Raw genomic sequence first — 25,556 nt, 5'->3', positions numbered from 1 at the left:
GGAGCTTCTCTAGTAAGTGACATAAATCCAAAGAAAGTATTAGAATTCCAACTTAAAGCTTGTCAGTCAGAACCCAGCACAACTTGGTGCAACTGGCATCTAAAGCAAAGACAGTCTGTGAGATTGAACTCTCACTCTGTGGGATCAGATGCTATCTCCAAGTAGACAGTGTGTCAGAATCGAGATAAGTCATACACAGTCCTAGTTTGTCTGCTGGAAAACATGGTCTCATTAGTGTTTTAGTAAGGGCTAGGTAAGTAAGCAAAACACTTTGGGTTCCCTTATCCTGAATTGTCTCCTAAATTCCTCAGAAAGTAAGCACTGTCAGTATTCAATGATACTGTTTAGCATTTGTGCATGTGGTGTTCTTTATGTAGAATGGCAGGAAAAAAAAAAAAAGATTGGGAATTTAGTGTTTTAAGCAATATGGCAAACAAAAGTGACACCACTTATATTGTTCTCTTTTTGAAGCAGAGATTCATTAACAGATTCATTTCTAGGCTTAAAGTAAGATTGAAAATGCACTTGAATATTTCCTGGTTAACTTAAGCCCTAAGGACACCTGGGCCAATCAAATATTAGAATGCCTAGACATCCTACCATCAGCCATGATCTCTCATGCTGAACTCAAGCAGCAAAATTGTTGGATTAAATTTGATGAAAAGGGTAAGTGATACCAGATACTGGTGGCTCATGCCTATAATCCTAGCTACTTAGGAGGCTGAGATCTGAGGATCATGGTTCAAAGCCAGTCCCAGTAGGAAAGTCCGTGAGACTCTCATTTCCAATTAACCACCAGAAAATCGGAAGCGGCACTGTGGTTCAAAGTGGTAGAGTGCAAGTCTTCAGTGAAAGACCTCAGAGACAGCATTCAGTCCCTGAATTCAAGCCCCATGACTGACAAAACCAAACCAAACCAAACCAACACCCGTAAGTACTCCCTTTATATTTAAGTAAATAAAAATTATTTTAAAATTCTTAAAAATAAAAGCATGTCTATTCCTTTGGCAATGAATTTGTACAAAAACAAACAAGCAAGCAAACATTAGCAATGTAGAAATATGTTGGTGATGCAACGTCTGTTTATGTATTGTTATTCTTTAGCATTCTGAGAATCATAATAACATCTGAAGTATTTGGAAATTGTTAAAACTTATTTTCACTCCTCTCAAATCTAAAGGGTATAACTAAGGTTTATGATACAGTAAACACAGAATAACCACAGAAATATATAGGACTTATAAACAACACAGCAGTCAGTCATAGTATGTTTTATTTTAAACTTGCTGTTCAAACTTCCAAATACAACACATGTGGCAAAGAACAACAGTTAACACACGACATCTGCCCCATTCAGTCCTTGAACTGCCTTTTCTATATGATGTGATATGTTACAATTGCAACTTTTTACATTCATGGTAATCTGAAAGGCAGCAATGTCAATATTCTACCTTGAAACAGTGCTGTTAATACTATGAGACTGCTTAACATGACAACTTCTTCCATTTACTATCTACTGCTGCCAACATTAATGACATAATTCAACATACTATTAAGTTGTTGAGAGGTACTTAAAAAATCAACTCCCAATTCTAAGTTAAACTGAACTTCAACCTAATGCAAGCATTGTCCTAAATCAGTATACTCAGCTACTTTTCTTAAAAATATTTCCATTCTGAAGTTGTGTGTGTGTGTGTGTGTGTGTGTGTGTGTGTGTGTGTGTGTGTGATACAATAATTTCATCTCTTATCCCTAACAGAACTCATACCATACTTTTTTTTCTCAAAATAGATTTAATATATTCTGTGCAAAATGTTAAGTTCTGTATAGGTATGTACCTTATTTTGAAAAAGTTTATAAAATATAACTCCTAAAAACAACCTCAATATTGGACAATAGAGGAAGAAGGTACATATCAGACAAAGCCTAATATTTCACATGAGAAACTAAGTATGTTCTTAAAGCTCCAGTAATACATTCCTTGAAAATACTCAGAATGCACTTTGGTCATTATTAAACATATTAGAACACAGGCAAATAAAACAAAATGCCTTCTGTTGTTTATACAAAGAAAAAACACTATACAACAAGGTTGAATCGAGGCTGGTCAAAGGAATGGTAAGAGCAAAGTGATAGGACAATGGCTCTATTCTCCACACATTCCTGATTTAAGATTATGATTTGGGAATTAGAACTGCACCAATCAAATAAAATATTTACAATTAATTTTTTAAATTACTTAAAACATGGCAAAAATGTGAGGATATTCAACATGACTCTGCACCAAAATTCTAGATTATTTTCAAATAAATTCTTTGCTTTAGAAACCAGATGCTCAGTTAAAAAAAAGTCACAGAACATTTTATGTTTCATGTAATTCTTAAAATACTCTTGATTGTACAAACATAACAACTTAAAATCAAGGCCTAATATAACATACCATCGTATTTTCCCCATTTACCTAACATGCCAACATGACAAATTCTCATTGGACACTTGGCAAATTACTGAAGGGGAGAGCAGTTTCCAGGTTAAAATAGCCCTTATATACTTGGGGTGGGGGTGGGGGGTGGGAGAGGCAGGGAGAAGGGCAGGAAATGGTTGGACAGGAGGTTGCACCAGATTAAGTTTAGAGCGCAGAATTTGGATGCTGAAGCTGTCTCTTCTGAAAAGTTGGATGTAATTTTAAACTCAGATAAATATTTTATTCATTCTTAATCTTATACTTAAATTGTTTATTTAAGTGTAGTATGAATAGCATACACTATAGTGTACCATGGAGAAAATTATTTTGCTTGAGTAAACATAACGTACTTTAGTAATAGCAATAGGCACTTCACTTGTGAGATGAGAATATATCTCACTCAAAAGGATACCATATCATGCCCTAGTACACTATAACATATCCCATAGAAAGATATGCATTAAAAGTAACAATTTTTAAAAGTGCACATTTTGAGCATGCACAGTTGGAGCTGTGCAAACAGCCCAGTGTTTCAAATAAATATAATTATTACTAATTTATTTTATCAAAATATTTTACAGTATGGTAACCATTTACAATTATTGCTCCATTAAGAGTTTTATCATCAAAGAGCACTTGTTGACCTATTACATAATACCGTATGTATTAACACTGAAGGGTGCTTAAACTGTAGCTTAGTAAGTTTAGATCCTGGCATTGTTCTACAATATTTCAAGAGAAACCCTGACTAAATCTTGACATACTGAAGAAAATGCTGTATGTGTTTTGTTGAGTCCAATGCAATATTTTAAAGTTATTTTTCTCAAGTAAGGCAAGTTCACGGCATTGATGGAGAAATAGTGCTTAGCAATGGCTTCTATTTTCATAATTTCTTATTCTGTTAATTACAAGCAATTACCAGGATCTCAAGTATTGGGGTATCAGTTTTATCACCCTTTCAACAAATAAGAACATCAATGCTTAAAAAAATATAACACTAAAATAAATGTAAAAAAATAGTGAACAAGTAAAATAAATATAAGAATTGCACACGACAGTCTGATGTAAACACTTCAATTTCCCAGTGGAGACCTCTGAAGTGAGGAGATGGTGACTGCTTTCAGGCAGCTTAGTCAGAACTCATACTCTGAAAGAGGCTACTCTCTTCTCTGAATTGTCATGATTTAATCTTCCATAGCTAGAAAAAAAATAGCAGAAGTAATAACCACTAGAGCCATCTTTAATATGGTTAACTCAAATTCTACTAAATGCTACTTCTGGTCTAAATTTATTTCACAGTTCTGATATTTTAACTCTTTTATCCTGTTATTAAAAAATAACAATCTTCTCTAAACAAACAAAAAAGATGAAAATCAGATTTCTTTTGTTTTCTTTTATCCATATAGTATTTGTTTAATATGCTGGTTCTACACAGCTTACCAGTTTACTAGTAGTTAGCTGTGCACACATTTGAGGATGTATGTAGCATTATATAGGTAAATAATACAATTCCAACAAATTGTATTCTTTATTATCATCAAAACAAAGGAGGAGGCAACAATGCTCAAGAGGAAATGTACTCATTACCTTACTCATGTAACTGTAACCCCTCTGTACAGCATTTTTACAAAAAAAATACAAAAAAAAGAAACAGCAAAAAAAGCTATGCTGAAATTATATGAGGAAAAACAAACACTTCCTTCTGTCATATATAAGAATCCTATATATGCCAAATTCCATTTCAAATTAGTAGTACTATAGTACTAGAAGCCATATATCATTCATTGAAATTAAATGTAAAATTTTAGTTTACTAGTATCCACCTTACTAATATACTAGAATAGTTTTTAAATAATTGGTGGGTTTTTTTTGGTTTTTTTTTTATTTTTTTGCCAATCCTGAGGCTTGAACTCAGGGCCTGCCACTGTCCCTGAGGTTTTGTGCTCAAGGCTAGCACTCTACCACTTCAGCTACAGTGCCATTTGCAGCTTTTTCTGTTGATGTGGTACTAAGGATTCAAACCCAGGGCTTCATGCATGCTAGGCAAGCACTCTAACACTAAGCCATGTTTTTAAATAATTGTATGCATTCTTATCAAAATGACTCTATTACTGTCATGTGAGATTTCAGAGTGATATAGAAAAACCAGTGTCACAGAAATGCAACAGAATTCTCAAAGACTAAAAGAATTTTAGCACTGACCTTTAAATTAAATCCAAGCAAGTCACTGATAACACCAGAAACAGCTGACAGGATGACAACCTGGGTGATGTTATAAAGCAATGGATTCATTGTAAGCCCATACAGTCTAAAGGGACTGTCCAATTCCTAACAGAAGAGAAAGAAACCGTTAGACTCTGACTCTGAATTATCATTTAAACTAAATAAAGGCAATATATAGTATGGATTTAAAGGCACTGTTCCAAAAGTTACAAATCATAGATTTTTTTAAAAAATAGACTTGAAATAACTTTAATAGTAGTTTTATGGTTTGGGGTGTTTTTTTTTTTTTTTGAGAAAGTCATTTCTTTGGCAGGAGGGGTGCTGATCTTGGCGCCTGAACTCAGTCGGGGCTTGGTGCTTTCCCTTAAGCTTTTTTGCTCAAGGATAGTCTCCACCACTTAAGCCATAGCTCTACTTCTGGCTTTCTTTTGTAGTTTCATGGAGATAAGAGTCACATGTACTTTCTTGCCTAGGCTGGCTTTGAACCACAATCCTTAGCTACTGACCTCCTGTAAACTTGGATTATAAGTGTGAGCCACTGGTGCCTGGCTAGAGAAAGTGACTTTAGGGGCTGGGAAGGTGGCTCAGTGGTAGATTGCTTGCCTCACTTGCATGAGGCCCTGGGTTCAATTCCTCAGCACCACATAAACAGAAAAGGCCAGAAGTGTCACTGTGGCTCAAGTGGTAGAGTGCTAGCCTTGAGCTGAAGAGCTTGGGGACAGCGCCCAGGCCTAGAGTTCAAGCCCCATGACCACAAAAAAAAAAAAAAGTGACTAAAAATAACTAACTAAATTCATAACTACAATTGCTGTCCCAAGCCAATGTTTATAAGTAAATATTAGTCTAGTAGCTGGAGTTATTTTTTGGCATAAGAGCTGGAAGAAAAACTGAAATAGAATGGTTTCTGTGGACTTAGAGATACAATTAGTCTAATTTTATAATATTAACATATAGTAAACATTCCTCTTGGGTCAATTCATTTACAAATACACAAATGGACTGATTCAAAAACATTCAAAGGTCTTTTGTATATGCCAGGCTCTTAGATGCTAAAATCTAGCCTGTTTGAAGTCACAATTCAGAATGTATACAAAGAATTCAAAACAATTCATACAGTGAGATATATGCAAAAATCTGGTATCGGAGGAAGGTGTTCCTGAAACTTAAGAGGGTGAGGAAGAATAGTTAAGAATGAGAATACATTTGAGTTGCTATAGGCTGCTCAGCACTGTTATGGCCTAAATGAAAAGAAAGAAATATATTAACTCATAAAGCTGGCTTGGCTTGTTAAATAAGGGTACTCTCTGGAAGGTTATGGTCACAGACTGACAGTAAAGAATTTACACAAGAGAAGAACAACCCTGAAGTACGTGGGAAAAGGAACACTGAGTTAGCAATGTAACACGAGAGATAAGAGTGATATCTGAAGCAGAAATATCTTAAAAGTTCTGTGCACCAAAATCTCAAGGGAGAGACAAGGGTCTCACACAGGGCAATGCTGACAGAGAAAAGGGGATAAATTAGAAGATACTTTAACAGAGAAGTACAATCTATATTAAGGTCCAAGTTTTGGATAAGGAGACTATGTATGCTCAAAAAGGATAACATCTGTGCTTTGTATTTTAGTTATTTTTATACTTGTCTCTATTCTGAGGTTGTAGCTGTTCATAAAGCCTCATGTCTAGGATCCCCTCCTGTCTAGCAGTATCTGGACCCTGAAGATTTATAATACCACTGTATCAAGCAAATATAAAACTATCAATTCAAGTTCTTTTTCTCATAAAGCATTTAGGTAAATCTTCCTTAAAAAAGGAATTTGTCTACATTATTTTGCATATTATTATTAATATTACTTTTTGGTCAGTTGTGGGGCTTGAACTCTGGGCCTGAGTGCTATCCCTCAGCTCTTCAGCTGAAGCCTAGTGTTCTACCACAGCGCTACTGCTGGCTTTTTCTGCTTATGTGGTACTAAGGAATTGAACCCAGGGTCTCATGCATGTAAGGCAAGCATTCTACCACTGAGCCAGCTTCCCAGACCCTATTTTGCATATTATTTAAAAGTCACAGCTTTCTAAGAATATTTTTAAAGGAATTTGAAAAAGTGAGTATTTTACAGTTACTTGATTTATAATCCTTCCACCCATTTCTTTTGAACCCTTTCAATGCCTAATCACTGTGTACTTTTTAGTTGACAGGAGAATTAACTATACTTTGAAGTTGCAATTAATTTCATACCACTCTCTAAAAATCTTAAGGAATATGTTCAACTGGTTATGGAAACTGAGATTTAAATAAAAATTTTCATTTTAAGAAAGAAAAATATTACCAATGACACAAGTGGCATAAATATATTATTAGGGCCAGGCGCCTGTAATCCAGGAAGCTGAGATCTGAGGATCATGGTTCGAAGCCAGCCCAGGCAGGAAAGTCCATGAGATTCTTATCTCCAATTGACCATCAGATAACCGAAAGCTGTAGCTCAAGAGGTAAAGCACTAACTTTGGGCAAAAGAGCTCAGACACAGTGGCCAGGACCCAAGTTCAAGCCCCAAAACAAACCAAAACCAAAACCAAACAAAAATGTGTGTGTGTGTGTATGTGTGTTGTGTGTATAAAACTAGGACATTAAGATACGTTATTACACTGGGTATTGGTGGCTCACACCTGTAATCCTAGCTACTCAGGAGGCTAAGAACTGAGGAACATGGTTCAAAAGCCAGCAAGGGCAGGAAAGTCCGTGAGACTCTTATCTCCAATAAACCACTCAGAAAACTGGAAGTGGCTCAAGTGGTAGAGCACTAGCCTTGAGCTGAAGAGCTGAGGGACAGCACCTAGGCCAAAAGTTCAAGACTCATGACGCTATATATATATATATAAAATTACTATTATCAAAATGACTCCACTCCACTACTGTCATGTGATATGAGAACTCAACAGTGGTAAGAGTGAAACAAGTACCACAAAAACAAGAGTTCCAAGAGAGATGTTACCAAAAATTATTTTAAAATGAAATGATTACTGATATATCTTATTATAATGACTATGTACTATTACTGTTTAAGTTAGCTCATGTCAAGCAAATGGTTGTGCTGAGAAATATAAACTAAAAAGATTCCTAAAGTACCATCAAATCTTCTTTACTGAAATCAATTTCCTAGTAATTCAAGAGGCATAAATCTGAAAGGCATAAATTTTAACCTCTACAATGCTCTCAGCATTAGGAAAAACAATCTATATTACCAAAAATAATTATTCAGCTTATTTGAATGAGAAATAAATTAAAACTATAAGAAGATGCCCAAATGTAATTTATAAACATTTTGGGTAGTCATGAAAAGTAGATACAATCGGGGTGCCGGTGGCTCTCGCTTATAATTCTACTCAGGAGGCTGAGATATGAGGATCACAGTTCAAAGCCAGCCTGTGCAAGAAAGTCCATGAGCCTCTTATCTCCATTAAACTACTTGAGCCTGTGGTTCAAGTGGTAGGGGCTAGCTTTAAGCACAAGAGTCTCAGGGACAGTGCCTAAGCCCAGAGTTCAAATCCCAGATCGAAAAAAAAAAAAAAAAAAAAAAAGAAAACACAAAGTAGGATCTATGGAGCTTAAGAATTTCCCAGCAGTGTACTTTACATCAATTTTCAAGTTTATTCTTACCTTTAGTAGTTTAGTAGCCAGTTTTAAAACATTATTCACTAACGTAAGTTCCTCCTTTTTGTTAGGTTTCTTCTCCATTTTCAAGTAGAGGTTTATCTTTCATAAAATAGAGTCAACAAAAATATTTTATAACATGTAATACAAATTTTTAAAAACTGTAGTGCTGAGGATGGAACACAGTGCCTTGCGCCTCTTAGATAAGCACTCTCATATGAGCCACACCCTAAGCCACAAATACACATGAAAGATACCCACCAAAATATTAATGGTGGTTCTCCCGATATTAAGATTATATGTAATAATTAATGTTTTTCTTTATATATTACTATACATTTCAAATTCCAAACTTATTTTATAATAAGAAAAACAATAGCAACTTAAATACTTTACAAATGTAGTCAAACACCAAAACAAAAAGAAAATGGGATGGTATTATTAAAATGTAATACACTAGTTCCAATTTCCACTATTATCCACTCGGTAATAGAGACAATTTTGGAGTATCTCTCCTGTCCACAATTCACTGCTTTGAAATTGCTCTACCCCAAGCCTGCGGAAAAAGTATCCTAGGGTAGCTTCAATTGAGCCTGCCTTCCCACACACAAGCAGGCAGATACAACTTAATCCATACATTGACTAGCAAGATTAATGCGGTATTTGCCAGATATCCTAGGTACCATGAACTGAAAAGTTAGTAATATCCCAGGCCAGTATTATAGGACAGCAAGTCTATGGAGAAGCCACTGGAAAGGAGGTACACAGAAGAACAAACATAGAAACCATTAGCCTCAGAATGAATTGGAAGATCTGACAGACTGTCCAATTCTATGTCTTAGAGATCTTTCTTTATGTTGGTTACTTCCCATTTTCCTTAACTTCAGCTCATTTTTTCAATATTCTTTTAATGTCAATCTTTAAGATTCTTTAATAATGGGCTGGGAAGGTGGCTCAGTGGTAGAGCGCTTGCCTTGCATGCATGAGGCCCTGGGTTCGATTCCTCAGCACCACATAAGCAAAAGCAAAAGAAAAAAAAGCCGGAAGTGGTGCTGTGGCTCAAGTGGTAAAGCGCTAGCCTTGAGCTGAAGAGCTGAGGGACAGTGCCCAGATTCTTTAATATCAATCTATCCCTAAGTAAAATATGCAACAAGTTAATTGGCAATACATTTGTTATGTAATTATTATGAAAGGGTGAGAGGAACATATTTTACAAATTCATACAAAATAAAATAAACTACCAAAATGATTATAAATTATTCATAGTTACACAATTTCATATTTATTCTAATGTGGCTCTAAAATCACTGTAGAACAAACATGTCCTACTAATGGTTGAGAATCCATCATTTCCATAAGTATTTTTTCCTTTTTGTGAAATGACAATGGGATATAAAAACAGATTAGATTTGAAATATGAGTCAAGGCAGAAAGTCTCATGTCTAATCAAATTTTAAGCTTGCTTTATAGGCACAAACGACCTTAATCAAACAGAATGTTCCAGAGAAATTCAATTTTAACTTAGTGTGCAGAATATAGAAATTAATTTGTAACACAATAGACTCACCTGTTCAGTAAGTAATATTGAGGTATTGCTATATTTTTTACTTGTTTCTGATCCAAGTGTAACAAATCGTAAGAGAAAAAGTGTCAGTGAGATGCACCATATGACCAGTTCCCAGTTGTAGTGACAATCAAGAAAGATCTCATGTACATGAAGCAGCTGAAATGGAGGAAAAAAGAAACAGTAAGCAGCAGTGTGGTGTGCAACTGTGTTTTAAAAAGAAATTGTTTATAAATGTAGAATTATATTTTGAAAAAATTCCATACTTCTTATGAAAGTATAGAGAATAAACAATAGCCCCGAGTCTTGTAACCAATTTTGTTGCATGTTAATACTTAGCTGTAGTTACTTCACACTTTGAAAAATGATCACAGATTCAGCAGAAACCCCTTTAAAAATTTCCTGATCTCTGACCCCTAAAACTCTGCCCCACCTCAAAAATAATATATTTTGTGCATCTTTTCATAAAGGATTTTAATAATTTCGCTAGGTACTTATCCTTTTTTCCCCCCTGCTGCTGGCATCTGGTCAAGGAATCTACCTCTTGAGCTACACTCCTAGCCCTTTTGTTCTACTTCCCATGTAGCTGGGATTCCATGCATATGCCACAGTACTCAAATAAAATTATTTTATTTACATTTTAAATGTTGTATGTCATCACATGACCCCAATGTTGTGTATTATGCCTCAATTTTTTAAAATCTCACAGAACATTATTTGAGACTTATGCTGATACATTTAGTTGTAAATCTGTTCATTCTAGCTCTTATAAGAACACCAAGGGAAGGGGTAACAATGCTTGACAAGAAATGTACTCATTGCTTTACTCATGTAAATGTAACTCCTCTGCATAGCATCTTTTAAAAAATATAAAATTTTTTAAAAAAGAATTTAGAACTAAAAAAAAGATACCTTAGAATCCACCATAGTTTATTGAACTACTCCATCAATTAACATTTATGTTCTTAGTCAGGAACCAGTGGCTCAAGCCAGTAATCCTAGCTATTCAGGAAGCTGAGATCTGAGGATTGTGGTTTGAAGCCAGCCTGGACAGAAAAGTCCCTGTGAGACTCTTATCTCCAATTAACTGCTCAAAAACCAGAAGTGGCACTTTGACTCAAAGCAGTAGAGAGCTAGCCTTAAGCAAAAATTGCTCAGGATAGAGCCCAGGCCCCATGACTGGAAAAAAAAAATTTATGTTCATGCCAATTTTCCTCCCCATTACAGATAGTGCATCAATAAACTTTCTTTTGTGTTTCTGTGTACAAACAGTTTATAGTTCAATACTGTTTTCTCTTTTGAAAAATTTTGTTATTTGTAAGTTCTTTTAAACAATTTTTCATGTCTAAGTTTCTTTGATGTTGCCATTGGTTTCTAGTTTGACATTGTAGTCAGATCTTGTGGTTTGTAGGGGGTCATTTTTTTCTTTGTTTGGATTTTTTGTTAAGGTCTCACTATTTAGCTCAACTGGCCTGGAACTTAGTATCCTCTTGTCTTGGCCTCATGCACCACCATGCCTAGTTGGAATTATTTTGTAGCATAATATATAGGAAAATTTAATAAACTGTCCCTGTGCCTGAAAAGAACTTAGTAATTCAGAAAAATTAATCATAGTCATCATCTCTCCAAATAATGCTTATCCCTATTCTTTCATTTAAAAATTTTTTAGTATATACTTCTATCGTAAAAATACTGTACAGAGGGGTTACAATTATATGAGTAAGGTAATGAGTACATTTCCTATCGAGCATTATTACCCTCTCTTTTGTTTTTCCCCTACCATCCCTGCTTACCTCTATTCTTGTTCCTAGAATTCCTATTAGATTTGTGTTGGGTTTCCACCTACATCTCAATATTCTTCTCACACTTTCCATCTTTTTATTGTCTTGGATTCTGGAGTAATTCCTTCTATCTTGCAGATCACTAAATTTATCTATCTTCTGATGTCTATAATCTTCTATTTATTCTGTATTTCTTTAATGCCAAGAGACTTTTTTCATTTACATGAAAAATATATTTAGTTCTTTTTGAAAAAGGGCCATCCTATAGATTCTAGACAAGAATTACTTTATGTTCATTCAATAAACATTTCAGCATATGCCTACTATTCGTAGCACAGAGATGAATAAGGATACATTTACTTAATCATTTGAAAAACAAAAAAAAAAGAAACTTTTAGACAGTCCATTTCAGCCAGGTGCCGGTGGCTCAAACTTGTAATCCTAGCTACTGAGGAGGCTGAGATCTAAAGATCTTGAAGTTCCCATGAGACTCTTACGTCCAATTAAGCACTCAAAAGCCAAAAGTGGAGTTGTGACTCAAAGTGGTAGAGCATTAGCCTTGAGCAAAAGAGCTGAGACAGCACTCAGGCTCTGAGTTCAAGCCCTACAACTGACAAAAAAAAATCATTTCAAAGCCAAGTGTTAGTGGCTCATACCTATAACCCTAGCTATTCAGGAGGCTAAGATCTGAGGATTGTGGTTTGAAGCCTACCCAGGCTACCCCATGAGACTTATCACCAGTTAATCACCAAAAAGCTGAAGTAGAGTTGTGGCTCAAGTGACATTTTTGCTTTAGTTACTTATTATTAGAAATCTTGTTATGTCAATAGTTATGTATCTGATAATTTAATTTCTGCCTGGAATAAGTTAACTCACCTGAGCACAACAGATAAATACAACTGAGATTGTCAACAGGAAAGCTGATGAAACGATGACATCAACTGATCTCTGAGGACCTCGACGCTGGGGGAGGAGAGAGAAAACATTTTAAAATACATTTACTAATTAGCAACTAATTTCTATGCTTTCATTAAGGTGTTGATTTAGCACTGCAGGTTGGTCATAGATTACAGTGCTGAAAACATACCTAACTTGACAGATAAATATTAATTATGAAGTGTTAACATTTCCTGAAAAGTGATGCCTATGCTGTATAGAATCCTTAGCAAGACTTTCAAAAAAATTTTTTTGTCAAATACTATGATCCTTTATCTAACAATTGTTTCTTGAGCATTTGTTCAAAACTAAGCACTGTGTTTGGTGCTACAAATATAACAGAAAACAAGACACAAATTCCTTTCCTTTTCAGGACATAGTAGGGGAAGAAGGCACAACAAACTCATACTCATGAGAGTACGTGATAAGCTGCAATGAGTAATATGCAGGAATGTTATTCATAGGACACTTTGAGGCATCCCTCAGGGAGACTTAATCTAGATTTAGAGATTAGAAGAGGGGGCATAGGAAAAGCTCCCTAAGGAATATTTATATGAAACTATGGGGTGGGGGTAGGATGGCATACAGCTGTGTTCCAGGCAGAAGAAAAAATACAAAGAAGAGCATAAAGTAAGAAGGATCACAGTCCTTTTTTTTTTTTTTTTTTAAAAGATTTTGTTGTTCATCCTAAGAGAAATGGAGAACTTCCAAAAGTTTTAAGAATTATATGATCTAATCTACATTTTAAAGGGATCTCTGTGGTGAACTGAAGAAAGTATCACAGAGGAAATGTCAATGCTTGAAAACCAGTTAAAAGGCAGCTGCAACAGACCAAATCAGAAGATCCTAATTGCTTTCAATTAGTGTGTTAGAATTGGAAATGAAAAGGAAACAATTCAAGACACATTTTACAAGCAGAAAGGAGAGAAATCTGTGATAAAGTAGACACTGAAAATCAAGAGAGGGAAGTATCAAGGGTAATTTCTATGTCTGGGCTTCCATGTTTTCCTTACTAAAATGTAAGCTCTTAAAGGCAGAGATATTGATCCAATTAACAGTAAATGACAAATGGTTAAAATTAAGTATTTATTGAATAAAATAATATATACAATATTGTAATACCTACTTAGGATTGGTAATGAGGGAAATCTGAAGAGAATTTTGCTATGTCAAGCAACAAAGATCATATGTATATCTTTATACAATATGGTGTCCCAGAGGAAAGAGAAATCTATGCTAATTTATAATACTTCCCAATAAAAACTAAGAGCTAAATTTAACAATTTAAATTAATAAAAAAACAATTAATTTTTTTGGTTGGTTGTAGGACTTAGACTTAAACTCTGGGTCTGGGCACTCAGCTCTTCAGCTCAAGGTTAGTGCTCTACCACTTGAGCCACAGGGCCACTTCTGGGTTTCTAGTGGTTAATTGGAGAAAAGAGTCTCATGGACTTTTTCTGCCCAGGCTGGTTTTGAACATAGATCCTCAGCCTCCTGAGTAGCTAGGATTATAGGCATGAGCCACTGGCACCCATCACAGAAGAATTAATTTTTTTAAATTTTATTTTTAAACATACTGTACAGAGAGGTTACAATTACATGGGCAGGATAATGCGTACATTTCTTACCAAGCATTGCAGCCTCCTCCTTTGTTTACCCTTCACATCCCTTCCCAGCCTCCCCCCTCCCCCCCAATCCCAATCTTTCTCCTTCCCCCCCTTTCTCCCCCCAGAAGAATTAATTTTTAAAACAAAAAGCAAATAGTGCTTTTTTTATTGTTACTTCAAAATAAAAAACCATTGAGGATCTAGGCATGTCTGAGTATATTTTGGTCTTGTGTTAATTTTAATAACATAGTATTTTGAATAAATATCCTTGAGTTTTATTATTTCACATATAATAAAATTCACTGCTTTTAAATACAACAAAATACCCATAAAAATTCTTTCTTAAAACGAATTCAGATATTTTCCTTTTCACTCTAGGATATTTCTATCTTATTCCACTAATAGAAGAAATACTGAAAAGATTAGAGTTAAGTACTGGTGGCTCACTCTGTAATACTAGCTATTTAGGAGGCTGAGGTCTGAGGATCACAGTTTGAAGCCAGCCCAGGCAGGAAGGAAAGTCCATGAGACTCTTATCTTCAATTACCACCAGAAAACCGCAAGTGGACTGTGCATCAAAGTAGCAGAGTGCTAGCTTTGAGCAAAAGAGCTCTCAGGGGCAGCACCCAGGCCCCAAATTGAAGCCTCCAAGTGAAAAAGAAAAAAATTAGAAAAGAAAGAGCATAAGATCGATGTAGACCAGGCACTGGTGGCTCATGCCTATAATCCTAGCTACTCGGGAAGCTGAGATCTGAGGCTCGATGTTCAAAGCCAGCCTGGGCAGGAAAGTCCATGAAACTCTTATCTCCAATCACCACCAGAAAACCATAAGTGGAACTGTAGCTCAGTACTAGTCTTGAGCCAAAAGCTCAAGGACAGCACGCAGACCCTGAGTTCAAACCCAATGATTGACAAAAAAAAAAAATTAATTAAAAAAATTGCAAGCTAGTATTTTAAAATAGTAATAGGTCACTTCAGTAAGGACATCCATTGGTTATAATCTTCAAGATTCTTTTTTTAAGTAGTGGGCTCCCTCTACTGGCTTCTGATAACCATTCTAGGCAGAAACAAAATCCCTAATTTAGCTTTGAATGAGAAATTGGTGATTATACATTCATAGACATGTAGATATTGACAAAGAAACTGGAACTAACAGAGGGGCACATTAAACATATTTTTATCACTATCATTCTACCTTAAGATAAGAACGAAGAGACAGCCACATTTTTATATTCTGTACTTTCTTCAAACGGAAATGAGGAACCTCAGATTTTCGAGCCCTCCTTGCAGATGTTAAATGTCCAAAAAGTTTTGCAAAAAGCAAACGCTAAAAAAGATTAAGACAATGATTAATTCTCCAGTAGCTTACCATGGCAAAATAAAAACCACCAAAATATAAAATGTAATAATTTTATTTAGCTAAGTACTATAAAAGCAAAACAATTAAAATAATAAAAATTTAAATCAATAATCAACATTATCAAGTTAAAAGATGAAGTGAAATACTAAAATACTCTAAATAGCATTAGAACAAAATGCTCTACTCAGAAGTCTGTATTATACTCACTTGTTTATAAGTTCTTTCTGCTACACAGAGCAAAAAAAAGAAAATCCATACAAGAGACACACGAACCACAAAACTTATTATAACCATAGAAAGAACCATGAAATCTTCATTAGAACCAAATGCAATCACATAAAGTTCTGAAGCTGAATGTGCTGTGAGTTGTTCCAAGTCTGTAGCTTGAGACAGTCGGAAAACAAATGGAGTTAAACCCAGGATTAGAGAGATGGCATTTCCAAAAATCTGGTATCCTATTCCTGGTATATGGCTGTTCACCTTGATAGAGCCAGGGGGAGAGAGAAAAAGAAGAAAATATATACCTAAAGTTTATTTAAAATGAATTCCTATTATTTGTAACAGCAGGAAATCATTGTTAAATACATTAGTTCTAGTATATGAATACAAATGAAATGTGAGAGCCAACTATAACAAATTATATCTTAGTTTTAAAATAATTCATCATTAGACTTCTAATTCCTTAAGTATATATGATTACTCACTCTTAATGATTATACCAGTATTACTCAGATATTGAAAAAATTCTCTGCATCTAATTAAGTTAAAAGCATATTACAAAATGAGATCTCATACCCACTTAATTTTAAGTCTTTAAAGAAACAACTCCTGGAATTATACTTACTCAATCACTGTGTAACTTGGGTTCTATAAACATAGATGTCTCCTCAATACTATTTTAGAAGAGAGAGCAGGTCAGAGTTTCTAGACTCCCTAGCTAATTTTGGTTTTACCTGTTCACATTGAGGTATGTAATAGAGTATGTCAATTTCTAAATTCGTATTTCACAAAAATTAAGGACAACAGTTGCATCATAATAATGCACCAAAGACATTTTGGATAACAAATTAGATCATACCTCATTGTCCAGAAAAAATAGATAAAATTTTAATAGAAATCATACCCACACTATTTGCACTATACTTCTTCTAACTACTCAAGATTTTTATAATTGTCTAAATTATTTCTGTATAGTTATGTAAGCAGATGAGTATAAATAGAATTTTTTTTTTTTTTGTCAGTCGTGGGGTTGAACTCTGGGCCTGGGTGCTGTACCTCAGCTCTTCAGGCTCAGGGCTAGCTCTACTACTTGAGCCACAGTGCCACTTTTGGTTTTCTGGTGCTTTATTGGAAACAATAGTCTCATGGACTTTCCTGGCTTTGAACAGAGATCCTCAGATCTCAGCCTCCTTAGTAGCTAGGATTACAGGCATGAGCCACAGGTGCAGGGCTAAATACCAATTTTCTAGCTTGATCTTTATGTTTTGAATACTGATAATTGAATCAGTAAAGATGATACAGAAAAATAGCTCTTCATCAGCATCTGGATATATGTAGCAGGTTCTCAATTTACCCACTGAAAGCAAAAGAAAATAGTCTGAAAGAGGAAAGTTATACATTGTATTTGCTAATCCTGGTCAAGAGGAATGTTAAAAGATGAGAATGATTTGGTGACATATCAATGTTCAGGATGGAGACAAAAAACACAACTTTTTTTTCCAGGTGAGATCATTAATAACACTTCAGTAATGATTGATGGTCACTAATTTTACTGCTGAATGAAATGAATAAAATTTTAAAACTTACTCTGTTCATTATCATCCCACTGATTTCAAGTACTGACATGTCCGCTTTCTTACAATCATTACCTTCCCATACAATAGCACTTATTTTTTCTAATCCAGGGTGGGAGCTATGGAGCCAGGGTAAATGACTCTACAAAAAAAAAAAAAAGAAATTGGTGAAAATATTTATTATATTTCACAAATAAAAAGTTTGCCTATAAATTATATAAACTGTATACAATTTTAATTACTCTAAAATAAAAATTGAGATATATTTATGTGATATATATTTATCATATTTTATAAATGGAACATATATATGCTTTATCTGTACTCCTACACAGAATTTCAATTACATTAAAATTCCAACTTAAAATTAGCATATACAACATTGAATAGATGACCTAAGGAATTATGCAGTTACAATATAAAGAAGCTAAGAACTTTTTAGTAACAAGTATTAGGTAACGTATAGTTTTAAAATATCCTAAAATGTGTCAGGAAAAGTATTTTCATATCAGTGTATGTAGCTTCCAATATGCTGATGCTAATGGATGAAAATTTGTCTATAATGACCATTGTCCATTGGCTAAGATTTGAACCCCTTAATTTCATCCTGAGTCTCTCCCTCACACTTACCTTTAGTTAGTTTTAGATTACTGATTTAGTTACTTTTCTGGTATTATAAATAGTTGGGTTTTTTTTTGGTCAGTCATGGGGGCTTGAACTCTGGGCCTGGGTGTTGTCCCGGAGCTCTTCAGCTCAAGGCTAGCACTCCACCACTTGAGCCACAGTGCCACTTCCCATTTTCTAGTAGTTAATTGGAGATAAAGAGTCTCACATTCCTGCCTGGGCTGGCTTTGATCCTCAGCTCTCAGCCTCCTGAGTAGCTAGGATTATAGGTGTGAGCCACCAGCGTCCTGCTTAAATAGTATTTCTTAAGAAAGTCAATTAGGGTTTTTTTTTTCTCCCAGATACAGCAATCATAGGAAGCTGAAACACACAGAACTAGAAGCAGTCTCTGAATTAGGATAAAGGATCTCTCAATGTTTCAAGGAATTTAAAAAGAAAGAAAAACTGAAAGGTTTAGTATAAAAAAAATCAAGGGGCTGGGAAGGTGGCTCAGTGGTAGAGCACTTGCCTTGCATGCCTGAGGCCCTGGGTTTGATTCCTCAGCGCCACATAAGCAAAAAGAAAAAAGCCGGAAGTGGTGCTGTGGCTCAAGTGGTAGAGTGCTAGCCTTGAGCTGAAGAGCTGAGGGACAGCGCCCAGGCCGAGAGTTCAGGCCCCACGACCGGACCCCCCCCAAAAAAGTCAAAATTTTAAGTTTGAGCTTTTCTGTTTTAGATCTATAATTACAAGAGTAAAACAGAATTAATGAAACACTACCTTTTGTATAAGCAGACTGTGAGATAATACTATCACTTAAAGATTATATCTAGAATAGTTGGATAATTTGCTTATATTACAGCTTTCTAACATAACTCTTTAAAGTATTGGTAACATCCCCACATTTTATAAAAAGGATAGGTTTGGCTTAGATAATATATGAGAAAAATCATTAAGAGAATCTGACATTCTAATATATACAGTTTATAATGTAGTTCATTAAAATCACTTGCTAACAGTAAATAGAAGAATGGATTCTAGTTATATTTTCTTTGGAAAGCAAAAATCTGATTAAATATGGTTTTTTAAAAAAAACTGTTCCTCGCCGGGCGCTGGTGGCTCACGCCTGTAATGCTAGCTACTCAGGAGGCTGAGATCTGAGGATCAAGGTTCAAAGCCAGCCCGGGCAGGAGAGACCATGAGACTCCTATCTCCAATAAACCACCAGAAAACTGGAAGTAGCGCTGTAGCTCAAGTGGTAGAGCGCTCGCCTTGAGCTGAAGAGCTGAAGGACAGCGCCCAGGCCCAGAGTTCAAGCCCCACAACCGACAAAAAAAACAAAACAAAACAAAAAAACTGTTCCTGGAATTTTAAATAAAGGATGAAATTTTTTCTCTAGGGAAGTTCAGTTAAACGCTTTTCCAAAAATAAAAGATTTCAACTTTCATGGTTTTTATTTCATTACTTGAGGGCTTTAAGAAATACTATGAAATACTAGTTATTACCTATTAACTGAATTCCTTCAAATTTATAATTTATCCCCAAGAAAAATATTCTAGTTTGGGTTAGAAGTAATTTATACTAAAAGAAGTATCAAACTTTCTCAGAAAATTTGATAATTCTGAAACAATTAGAATTATTTCAAATAGAATAACAGAGTCAAAAAGCTAGGAAAAGCCAGGCACTGGTAGCTTACAATTGTAATCCTATTCAGGAGGCTGAGATATAAAGATCATGGTTCAAAGCCAGCCCAGACAAGAAAAAGCCAGAAGTGTAGCTGTGGTTCAAGTGGTAGAGGGCTAACACACATTAAGCTAGGAGAAAGAAAAGATTAGGGCCTATAAGGACAAATGTAAGACACCAAATGGAAAGTGATAAAATTGAAATACATCAGAGTTTAACCAGGGATTTATCAACTTTTTTTTACTCAGTTTGAACAGAAACTGAATTAATGAACAAAGGCATATAAATATTAAGAAGGTAAATCTAGAGACAGAAACAGAGAATCAAGAAGTTCATCACTGTCCTGAAATTACTTTGCAACCTTCTCACTTCCATTCTAGAAAGCCAACAGGCAAAAGAGAGCATAACTATTATAAACTGGTGAATTTAAAGTCAGTCAAAAGAACTGTGTGTGCGCATGTGCAACACAACGTGTGTGTGTGTGCGTGTGTGTGTGTGTGTGTGTAACATTCCTCAATACAATAAAGGCTGGATATGACAAACCTACAGCCAGCATTATACTCAATGGTGAAAAACTAAAGCCATTTCCTCTTAACTCAGGAACAAGACAAGGATGCCCACTCTCTCCACTTCTCTTCAATCTAGTATTAGAATGCCTAGCTACAGCAATAAGACAAGATGCAGACATAAAGGGGATCCAAATAGGGAAAGAAGAAATAAAACTCTCCCTCTTTGCAGATGACATGATCTTGTATTTAAAGAATCCCATAGACTCCACTCCCAAATTACTCAAGCTGATTCAAAACTTTGACAAAGTAGCAGGTTATAAAATTAACCCCCCAAAATCAATGGCTTTTCTGTATGCCAACAATGAGAAAAGTGTGGCAGAAATTAGGAAAGCAACTCCATTTGTAATATCCCCACAAAAAATAAAATACCTAGGAATTAACTTAACTAAAGAAGTGAAGGACCTCTATGATGAAAACTTTAAAATCTTGAAAAAGGAAATCAACACAGAACTAAAAAAATGGCAAAGCCTCCCATGCTCCTGGATTGGAAAGATTAACATCGTGAAAATGGCAATACTTCCTAAGGCTATCTACAAATTCAACGCAATACCTATCAAAATTCCAACCTCATTCTTCAAGGAAATAGAAGAGGCAATCCAAAAATTCATATGGAACAATAAAAGACTCCGAATAGCAAAAACGCTCCTCAACGGAAAGAACACTGCTGGAGGAATATCAATACCAAATTTCAAACTCTACTATAAAGCCTTAATATGTTTTTATAGCAAGTTTTCCTATAATTATTCAGAATTGCCTGTACTATTCTTGTAATTCCACCCCCCCTTTCTTTTCCTCTTTTTTCCCCTTTGGTGCCAGTACTGGGGCTTGGAATCAGGGAGTGGGCACTATTTTTGAACTTTCTCACTCAAGCCTAGAAAAATATACCACTTGAGTCACAGCTCCACTTCCAACTTTTGGTGGTCAATTGGAAATAAAGAGTCTCATGGGACTTTCCTGTACAAGCTGGTTTCAAACTATGACTGGTACACAGCTTTTTAAAAATGTGTGTACTGGTCCTAGGCCTTGAACTTGGGGCCTGGGCCCTATTCCTTAGCCTTTTCTGCTCAAGCCTGGCACTACCACTTGAGCCACAGCTGCACTTTCAGCTTTTTAGGTTATTAGAGATAAGAATATCATAGATTTTCCTATACATGTTGGCTTTGAACTGTAATCTACATATCTCAGATTTCTGAGTAACTAGGATTATAGACATGAGCCATGAGCACCGGGCTGTTTTTTTAACTAATGTGTACATTAAATCAGTTTAAGTCCAACTAACAAGAAACAAACAGCTGTTGGAATTTTGGCAGAGAAAGCAGTGAAACTAGGCATTTTTTTCTGCCACATGCCTTTAATAAAAATGTTTCTAAATTTTCATTACTAAGTATCAGAAGTGATATGGACTGAATATTTATATTCTTCTCCCACTCCACCCTTACCTCAAATTCATCTCTTAAAGCCTAACTGCCAAATGTAATGGTAGTTGGAAGTGGAACCTTTGGAAGGTAATTAGGGTAAAGAATCCTAATGAGAAGCACTAATACCCCTATAAGGGAAAAACAGGACCAAAATTCACTCTCTACTATATGAAGATACCAGAAGACAACAAGAAGACAACAACCATTAGCCTGGAAGATGGGACTTTCAATCCAGGAAGGAATTCACCAACAACCCAGTGTCAGCCCATAATCTTGGACTTCCAGTCTCCAGAACTGAGAAATAAATGTTTATTGTTTAATCCACATAGCTTCTTGGATAACTACCCTTCACTAGAACTACTCTTCATCAGACAGTTAGGATTTTCTTCTATCTCTAATTTTCTGAAGAGTATACCTATTGATTTATTGACAGAATTTGATAAGGAGTTAGAAGACAGAGAAAAATGAGAAAGAGGTAGGGTTTTAAATAATCATTAAGTTTCTGGGTTGTTGAGTACATATATGGGAATACATCTCACCAAGATTTAGTGTGTAATAATAGAAAAAGATTTATAAGCAAAGACAGAGGACTTGTTTAAATTCAGTGTACTGATCGGATGTTCAAATGGGGATAACTCATACAACTACTGTTCAATACAATACACTCTATTCACATGTGGCTATTAACCATTAAAATGTGGCTATTAAAAAACAAGATGTGCTTAAAGAGTTTACAATGGATTTTGAAGACGGTACAAAAATGTAAGGTACTTCATTAATATTTTAATATTAGATATATGTTGAAAAGTATTTTGAGTAAATTTGGTAACTAAAACTATTAGAATTAGCAGGACGCCAGTGGCTCATACCTGTATTCCTAGCAATTTAGGAGGCTGAGATTTGGGGATCACTGTTCAAAGCCAACCTAGGTGGGAAAGTTGGTGAGAATCAGGTCTACTTAACCTCCAGAAAACTGAAAGTGGTGCCATGGCCCAAAGTGGTAGAGTGCTAGCCTTGAGCAAAAGATCTGAGGGACATCACCCAGACCCTGAGGTTCAAGCGCCACAACTAACACCCCCCACCAAAAAAAAACCCTATTAGAATTAATTTAACCATGTAAGTGTTGATAATGATTCTTGTATTTCTAATGAATAGTGTGGCTATAGATATTTGGTAATACAAATGACTCACAGAACCCTATTTACCAATAACTTCTCAGGGACATATGTGTGCAAGATGAGAGGGACAACCACAATATAAACACTTAGATTTTATAGTCTAATGAAGCCTGACCACAGCTCTCATACAAAAAGAAAAAAATTACAAAAATATTTTTAATTGAATATAAGACTTTCTTCACCGCTGTAAGTTTTGCACATACACTCAAGCCAAGATTGGGCCATAAGACTAGATTTGTACATACATTCAAAGGAGCTCAACTGATAGCCCCCACATAATCCAAGACTGTAAACCAACCTGATGGAAAGGGTCGTCTCTATATTCTTTTTTCACACATGGATTAATTTGAGGATTTTCCACATCTGTCTCACTGGTACAAGATGAACGGCATTCTGCACAATGTAACAAGTCTTCCCATAATACATCTTCTGTTTCAGATTCTGGCCTTGTGCTCTCAGAATCCTGTCTGGAACTTGAACAGCGAGAGCTGCAACTAGTACCCGATTTAGGGGCATCCTGAAATCAAGATATTCTTTGACATTAATACAATTTATGTACCCTTTCCAACTCAGAGGGTTCTATCAGAACCATATATAGCTATGTTTTCTGAAACAAAAACACACTGTCATGACAGTGCAAAAACTAGCAAAATATTAAAAATACATGTTAATTTTAAAGAAATAACAAAATGCTCTCAACTCAAAACTTCGTTGAGCATATTTCAGCTCAGATGTTAATTTACAAGAAAAAGTTGTGCGTCTAGTCGACAAAGAATAGTCTATATACTCTATAAGTTCATATGGCCCTTATTTAATTAACTATTACTGCTTTTTTCCCCTCCCATTTTTTATGCTAGGGATTAATAATACATAGAGTTTTGCAGTCAAGTCCTACAATACTAAGCTATATTGGAAGCCCTTGGTTTTCTGACACAGTGTCTCTTTAGCCTAGCCTAACTATGGATTCATTATCACTCACACATTTATTATTAACAGCATCCTACCTGATGGACATTGCCCTTCTTTCCAGATTATCTTTCCTCTTCTGGCCAACATCCTTCTATTGTAGCTTTCTACTGCTCTACTGGATAAAGTTTAAATTCCTTGTCTTTACTGCTACTTTTTGAACACAACCTTTTCCTCCAGTGATATTAAGGTCCTCTTTAGCATCAAACATAGCTAGTTCTTTACCACTTTAGGCTCTGATTATGTTCATTCCTTTTATCACTAATCCTGCTTGAAAATTAATTGAATATGTGGCTTTGACTATAAATCTGGCGAGGTTCAACAAATGGTTTAAACCAGCTACTTAGAAAAATCAATTTGATCCTATATGATTTCTATTCGTCTGAGAATAGATTTTTGCATTACTTTCTAAAATACGTAATTTTCCCTATCTTAATTAAGTGTTCATGCATTCAATGTTCTCCACAAAAGATTAATGTAACCAGAAGTAACAAAATATGCTGGATGAGTAAAGTATATATTACTGACAATTTATTGACTAAATACAGAATGAGTCTATATTTAGCACATTGATGAAGTGTGGGCAAAGAAATTATTAAGGGTGAGTAAATAATTTTTGAAGACATGAACAGAAAAATGTATGAAAGAATCAACGAAAAAATAAAAGACAAAAAGGTAAAAAATCAGTCTTTGTTTTAGAAAAATTACTCCAAAAATATTTCAGATTCACAAGTGTCAAAGAAAATACTTGAACCTTGAGTAATTTCCATTACTACAGTTTTTTTAAATTTTATTTTATTGTAAAGATGCTGTACAGAGGGGTTACAGTTACATGAGTAAGGCAACGAGTACATTACTCAATGAGATCATTGTTACCCTTCCCTTGTTGTTATCATACTATCTCTTCCTTCCCCCACCTCCGATACTACTCTCCACCCTCCAACTCCTACCTGAAGTTGTAAAGTTTGTTTCCAATATACTGTCCTGTGGATATCATTGTTACAACGGGTCATCCTGTGTCCTTGATTCAGTGTTTTGTTACCATTTTTAATGCACAGAAAGTATTATTCTCCATAACCGATAATTTTTAATGGAAAAGTTAGATTATCACTAACTTCAGATGCACACATTATATGCAGAAGTAAACAACAGAATTAAAGGCATGATTTTTAATTAAAACTAATGGGTTATTTTTGGGACACGGAGATATTTATAACTCTTTATAAGTGTATTTTGCCAAAAACTAATAGATTATTTTGCAAATGAAAAATCTAAAAAATGTGTATAATTGCTTATATTTCAAACAGAATTCTAACAATAGCCACTTTGAATTTCACTACAAATATTGAAAATGCCTAAAACTAAGAAATTTTAGAATTGAAACAACTATTTCAAGTAAACCATATTTAATTTGGTTTGCTCTGCTCATTTCAAATCTTTAGATAGACAACTGAAACAGCATATAAATACAGATTAGAGGAAAATTGGTTATTATTTGAAAAGAATAGCATTTATAATGAATTCCTCATGTTAGTCAATTTAGACATAATTGTACTGAACACTAATAATCTATTTGGACCATCTTTTTTCCCCACTGTACAAATGCAGAAAGTCAGAAACGTTTAAAAAAAGTCCTTTCCCAAAGTCACTTAAATGATCTAACTACAACTTCAGGATTTCACTGTTAAGCTTCTGCAAATGCTGCCTTCACTAGATGTAAAACTAGTCTAAAACAGGGAGGAAAAAAACTGAAAAATATTAGCTGA

General features: G+C 35.0%; 1 protein-coding gene across 3 annotated transcripts in view; it reads right to left on the bottom strand.

Moving 5' to 3' along the window:
- Window positions 1-1,255: 1,255 nt before the first annotated feature.
- The window catches only part of Phtf2 (putative homeodomain transcription factor 2), a 103,366-nt gene continuing 79,065 nt past the window's right edge, over window positions 1,256-25,556 (bottom strand). The window contains exons 10-18 of one of the 3 annotated variants that reach the window (XM_069996341.1): window positions 23,123-23,341; window positions 17,390-17,518; window positions 15,791-16,063; window positions 15,419-15,550; window positions 12,557-12,643; window positions 9,903-10,058; window positions 8,342-8,437; window positions 4,667-4,792; window positions 1,256-3,662 (exon numbers count right to left, since the gene is read on the bottom strand). In XM_069996341.1, the coding sequence (XP_069852442.1) occupies window positions 3,642-3,662; window positions 4,667-4,792; window positions 8,342-8,437; window positions 9,903-10,058; window positions 12,557-12,643; window positions 15,419-15,550; window positions 15,791-16,063; window positions 17,390-17,518; window positions 23,123-23,341 (1,239 nt within the window). In that variant the 3' untranslated portion in view covers window positions 1,256-3,641. Of the gene's footprint in view, window positions 3,663-4,666; window positions 4,793-8,341; window positions 8,438-9,902; window positions 10,059-12,556; window positions 12,644-15,418; window positions 15,551-15,790; window positions 16,064-17,389; window positions 17,519-23,122; window positions 23,342-25,556 lie in introns of those variants that run through there. The other 2 variants (XM_069996342.1, XM_069996343.1) reach the window with 2 other exon arrangements.

Source organism: Dipodomys merriami, unplaced genomic scaffold, assembly GCF_024711535.1.
Source record: "Dipodomys merriami isolate MVZ:Mamm:240054 unplaced genomic scaffold, mDipMer1.0.p SCAF_5, whole genome shotgun sequence".
NCBI lineage: Eukaryota > Metazoa > Chordata > Mammalia > Rodentia > Heteromyidae > Dipodomys > Dipodomys merriami.
This window is presented reverse-complemented; position numbering and strand designations above follow the sequence as displayed.